The 6,579-nt window shown below is 34.6% G+C and overlaps 1 protein-coding gene across 1 annotated transcript; it reads right to left on the minus strand.

Annotated features, from left to right (window-relative positions):
• Positions 1–259: 259 nt before the first annotated feature.
• Positions 260–3,211, minus strand: LOC131155119 (dirigent protein 15-like). The gene is made up of 2 exons (XM_058108047.1): positions 2,614–3,211; positions 260–456 (listed from the first exon to the last, which is right to left on the minus strand). The coding sequence occupies exons 1-2, from the start codon at positions 3,209–3,211 to the stop codon at positions 260–262; spliced, it is 795 nt and encodes a 264-aa protein (XP_057964030.1).
• Between the last annotated feature and the right edge of the window lie 3,368 nt (positions 3,212–6,579).

The following is a 6,579-nucleotide window of genomic DNA, read 5'->3' on the forward strand; positions in this document are numbered from 1 at the left end:
TAAAATTTTAAAATAAAATATAAAATAAGAAGCGATTTAGGAATATCTAATAAGATCTCCAAAAGAGGGGCTCTTATTAGATAAACCTCCTCAGAACTAATATAGGTGAGGTCTAAAATATCTCTTTACCTTTTCTTTAATTATTGGAATACATACATACAAAAAATAAAACACATATAGTTAATAAATTTATCAAATTTGATTAGAAAGAGTCTTTAAAATATTTCTAGATATTTCTAAAATAAAATTAATTTTAAAATTAAATAAATGAATAGGCAGTTCGAAAAGCGTCCTTCTTAACTGCCAAAAGTAAAAAGATTATCAAAAGCATCCTAATTTTTGCAATCCCACTTGCCATAAATAATTCTCTATCCTTCCCACCACTGTCAAGTTTCAAATATCTCGAAGCACCAGAACTCCTTGAAAGTACATTAAAAGAGCTCCCACCAAAATCAACTGCAATAGGATGAAACTCAACACTCATTAGCATCGTTAGTTTGATGGTATTACGATTGGAGGAAACATAGAGACAACATACATTCTTGGTGACCTTTGAAGTCCAAGTTAGACCTTCTATCAAGTGGTTGTCAATGATGAACATTATATTCTGCTCAATGGTGTTGGACCACTAAATGTGTTCTAGCCAAGCGGGTTACCATGATCGCAAAAGGCTTTGGGTTGGTAAAATTCTCTTAAATGTAGATGTATAGATGTGAACCATCTTTGCGTTAAGGGCTTTACTGGAATCTCTCTGAATAATAATAATATGCATAGATGATCAATGTAAGATTGATGAGGCCTATGAGAACTAAGATCCACAAGAAGGCTATAACCATCTTTCCTTCCATTTCAATTAAATACTAAACCTACTCTTCTATAAAATGCAGATTTGCTTCCATAATCACTAGTACTAACTAGCTAGCTTGGTCTTAATTTAAGGCTTAATTCATATACATATAGAGTTCCTTAATTTCCTCTCCAATCTCAATTAATTTATTATAATAGATGAAAAGTCCATTGAGAGTGTATGTTACCATGCTTGTGAGTAAAATATATAGAGTAGAACTTACATAATATTTTTATTAGTAAAAAATAATGGTCTTGTTCAAATATAGCTAGTTAGGTCTAAAGGGAATTTCACTTTGCCTGTCACCATATCACATAATAAATTTAGAATTCTTTCTAAATGACGTAAGTGCCTTAATAGTGATGGATGTGCATTCTAACCTATTAACCTAATATCATTAGTCTTCTGCTTTTGCTCTCCTCAGACTTTTGCGTATGACACTTTTGAGTTCAACTGCCCCCAAAATTTCTCTCATCTTGCCTCCCTAAACGAAACAATAATGTTTTATAGGCATATCCATAAGCTTTTTCTTCAATTAACCCTCCCTCCATCCCATTTTGGGCTTTTTTTTCTCCATTCCATGCCTAGCTTTCTCATCTTCTTATTATTCTCATAAATCATGCATATTTGTTAAAAAATTCATTATATACGTGAAGACTATATTATGCATCAACACAATTCTTCTACATGTTGAATATTAATAATAACTATCCACTAAATAAATAACATTCTAAGCTAAGTTCTTATCAAATACTTTATATCCAAATTTTAAAATATAAAATAATGGATTTGTTCTTATGTTTAAAAAATGGAGTACAAATTCAAAAACTTTAATTAATTTTTGTTACAAATGCCATTAAAATCATAGAGGAATTAAAGTATAAGTATTTATAACCCGTACACTTTCAACTTGTAAGATGAACTTGAATCAACAAAGCACAATATATTTTATTTTATTTTATTTTACTTTTATATTTTAAAAGTAGAATATGAATGCACATTGCATGTCTTGTTAAAAGTTAATTGGTATACGTACATGCATGATGTGCATATTTCTATATTTTAAAAAGAATTCCAATTACTTTTATAATTTTTAATGTATGTAATTAAACGAATATATAATACGATATACATATTTCTATATTTTTTAATAATTTAAATTTTTATTTTTATATTTTAAAAATAATTTCATTCACTTTTGCAATTTTTTGTGTATGTAAACATAATTTTTGTAAATTTTATTTTTATCCTAATTTTCTTCAAAAAATTTTACAAGCAAGTCAAATGCAAATTAACATATTAGATAATTACATTAATATATTATTATTATTATTATTATTATTATTATTATTGAAAAGTAGAGAAAGGATTGTATTAGAACAAGAGGAATATACAGAGAGATTTGTGCAAAGAGAGATGCGGAGGGCTGCTGAGAGCCTGCTACCAGCAACTTTACCACAAAGCAGAGCTCATCAAGAAATCAATACTGATGGAAGCCCAAACGAGGAATAAACAGGAACAGGGTAATTTTTGCTGGAGCAGAGCTTTTTAAAAGCTTTGTTTCATTACCACAATTAAGTAGTGTGGAGATCTATTGATAAATTAATGCAGCCAATTAAGCATATTAATGGTAATAAAACTAAAACTTGATATCCATATATTATAAGCCAAAAGTAAGCATGAACTCATTACCCGAGAGCATGTCGGTTACATGCTCTCTTATTACATCCATCATATTTAGCGATACTTCCCATTAAAACCCTAACTAGTTGAAGGAGAAGGTTTTTCATAGTAAATCACAGTAGCTTTAAGCTGAAGAACTGCATCAAAAGTAGTGAGATTCCGGGTAACCGTTGAGACTTCCACTTTCCCACCCGCCATAAACAACTGCCCTGTCCCTCCCACCACACTCATTATACGGGTACTATTCAACGGAGAACTGCCCGAAAGTACAGTGAAGGAGCTCCCGTTATAAGGACCAGTGTTAAAAGAGATAGCAAGGGTCATTAAAAGCGACAACGGATTATTATTGCTGGCAGTAGAGGCGTAGTAGCCGCGCACGCTCCCGATGACGCTCGCAGTCTGACTGGGAGTTTCTGTAATGGGATCATCGACGACGACTAGGGTGCCGAACGACAGTGTGTTGTTGGATGTTTTCTTGAAGGAAGGGTGAGCTACCACAACTGCAGTGGGCTTTGTGCCGGTAAAAGTCTCTCGGACGTAGAAGCTGAACTGAACCATGTTTGGTTTAAGGGGTTCAAGTGGAACGACATCTGAATAATATGCACATCTGGTTGGCGTAGGGTTGATGGTAACCATCAAGACTAAGACCCACAAGCAGACTATGACCACTTGTCCTTCCATTTTGATTAAGCACCTAATCAACTCTTCTGCAAAATGCACCCTATTCACCAATACGGGCAAGCTTGTTCTTATTTGGACATTCGATTAATATATATATATAGAGGCTCAGTTAATTTACTAGAATTGAAGAAAAGCTCAAGGGAATGAAATCTTTCTTTAACTGCGCACAAGTTGCGGAAACAATTTAAATAAACTTTCTTATATTTTAGTAATGAGTATGTCACCATATATGCTGGTGACATAACAAATTCACGTTAAACACTATTTTTTTTCTTTGTTCCATTTGAAATAAGAGTATTTAATTCTCCACTCACATGGAACTTTTATGGAAAAAAAAAAAGAGGAATGAGAAAAAGAATGGGCTTGTCAAAAAATAGCTAGCTAGGTCAAAGGGAACTTCACTCATCCTATCCCATATTTATGCCATATTTTAAGCAACCCAACTGCTTTACTGTGTTTGGGGGTAGCTTGGGTGTGTTAATTTTATCATCATATCAAGGGTCTAGGACTGCAAATGAAATGAGTTGCTGGTGAGCTCAATAAGAGATAAGAGATAGCTCAGGCTTAATTATTATATTAACGAATGATTTTTAAATTCAATTTTGCAGTACTTTGTTTAGTAAACAAACTAAACTTGAACATGAATAGGCTCAGCTCATTTCAACTCATGAGTGGCTCGATTATATGCTTAATTTGAGCTTATTTACAATAATTGAATTATAATTATTTATAAACTAATTTAGCACGGTTGAATAAGGCCACTTGATACTCTATAGTGAGCTTAAAAGAAAGGACTGTTTGTGTGTAAAATTATTCATCTCAAACTTCACAACTTGAATTTAGTGATAAGACTAATGCTCAAGACTAATAAGCTAACTTCATCACAACGTTCTGAAGAAGGGTTCAGAATTGTAAGGGATCATAACAATATAGTTCGATGGAGTCACCGTCATTAACCTGTTATTTACTTAGGTACGGTTAGTTTACATAATTACTACTTGTTGATTGATCTCTAGACTAAGTCTAGGCCAATGAACCAGTAGTCTCAGTCTGCTTTTACCTGAGTTGGGATCGAAAGTTCAGTTATGCGAGGGGAAGGTACTAGCACCCCCTATACACTCGTTTTACGAACGATACCTAGTTAACTATGAGTTATTCCTGAATTAAATATAATGACCTTTAATGAACTCTTTTAAAACACTAAATAAATATTAAATTTTAAAATAAAATATAAGATAAGGTGTGATTTAGAAATATCTAATAAGACCTCTAAAAGAAGGGATCTTATTAGATAAACCCCCTCAAAACCAATAATAATATAGTTCGACGGAGTTAGCACTAACATGTTATTCACCTAGATGGGTTAGTTCACCTAATTACTACTTGTTGATTAGTCTCTAGACTAATCCTAGGCCAAGAAACTGATAGTCTCGGTTTGCTTTTGCCAGAATTGGGATCAAATGTTCACTACAAAAATACTGGTTTTTAGTGACGAAAGTATTAGTGATGGTTTTAAAACCGTCACTAAATGTTGGCATTAGTGACAGTTTTTATGAACACTAAAAGTTGGTATGAGTGACATTTTTTATGAACCGTCACTAATAGTCAAAGCATTAGTGACGGTTTAGCAGTTGTCAGTAATACTTTTGTCACTAAAAATAGCGTGGTAAATAATTTTCACGCGAAATTTTTTTTGGGAAAAATATTAGCGACAATTCTAGGGTTTTAGTGACGGATTAAATTCTGATGGGTGGAGAGGAACACTCAGTCACTGTTTGTGACTGAAACTCGGTGAGGATAAATTGCACACAATTATATTTCAATCTAAAAAATAATACAGAGGAACTCAAAAACAAAATCTCTCGCTCACTCACTAGTTTTACACTCTCAACACACCACATGATCACAACACATACACACACCTATTTATAGTAGATACAAAACCAAAATAATCAAAAAATGTGGGAGCAAATCTTCAACGGAGGTGGGCTGGTAGGTGGAGTAGGTTTGCCTGCCAATCTCCAATGTCAACAGCGGTGGGCTGTTGGCCATCTCCAGATTCAGTCAAGGTAACTATTTTCAACATCCCCCCTTAAACTTGACTCTCCTAGTTTTGTCATTCCGAGCATTGTCTTCAGTTTTGAAAAAATATCATGCCTGAGTGGTTTTGTGAAAATGTCAGCAATCTGATCATATGTTCTGCCAAATATCAACTCCACTTCTTTATTCTTGACATGCTCTCTGATAAAATGATACCGAGTATCAATATGTTTGCTTCTTTTATGCTAAACTAGATTTTTCGCAAGTGCAATTGCTGATCAGTTGTCGATGTAGACTTCTGTGGGGTTATCTTGAAGAAATCCCAGATACTACAGTGCATTCCTAATCTATATACCATGACAAACAACTGAGTTGGCAGCAACATACTCAACTTTACATGATGACAACATTGAGATGGGTTGCTTCTTTGAAGACCATGTAAACACTGTATCTCCCATGAAAAATGTGAATCCCGTCGTGCTTTTTCTTTCATCAAGATCTCTTCCCCAATCGCTGTCTGAATAGCCGATAAGTTTGCAATCACCTCTTGATGAATAAAACATACCATCGGTGATGGTACCCTTGACATATCGGAGTATCCTTTTCGTTGCATTCAGGTGGGGCTGGTCAGGAGTTTCCATGTACCTGCCAACAAGTCCAACTCCATAGAGTATATCTGGTCTGGTGCACGTCAAATACCTCAAGCTTCCAACCAGACTCTTGAAATATGTGGGGTCAACATCTCCTTACTCATTCTTTCTCAACTCCAATCCAGTTTCAACCGGAGTTGTCACAGGATTGCATTTTTCCATCCCAAATTTCTTCAGTACTTCTTTTGCATAGTGTATCTGGGAGATGAAGATTCCTTTCTCGCTTTGCACGACTTCTATGCCAAGGAAATGAGCCATCTGGCCAATATCCGTCATTTCGAATTCTTTGACCATGCTCCTCTTGAAAGCGGCAAACATCTCTGGATTGTTGCCGGTGAAGATCAGATCATTAACATATAGACACGCTATCAGCGTGCTTCCATCTGTCTCCATCTTTATGTATAGCGCATGCTCGTAGGGACACTTCTCAAATCCATTCTTTTGGAAGTAGTCATCAATCCTTATGTTCCACGCACGAGGTGCTTGCTTCAAGCCATAGAGTGCTTTCTTCAACTTGTACACTCTATCTTCTTTGTCCTTCTTCACATATCCAGGTGGTTGGTCGATATAGATCTCTTCTTCAAGAAAATTGTTCAGAAATGTTGATTTCACGTCCAGCTGGTAAATCTTCCATCCATTTTGTGCTGAAAGTGAAATTAGTAATCTGATGGTTTCAAG

Source organism: Malania oleifera, chromosome 5 (genome assembly GCF_029873635.1).
Source record: "Malania oleifera isolate guangnan ecotype guangnan chromosome 5, ASM2987363v1, whole genome shotgun sequence".
NCBI classification, from domain to species: Eukaryota; Viridiplantae; Streptophyta; class Magnoliopsida; order Santalales; family Ximeniaceae; genus Malania; species Malania oleifera.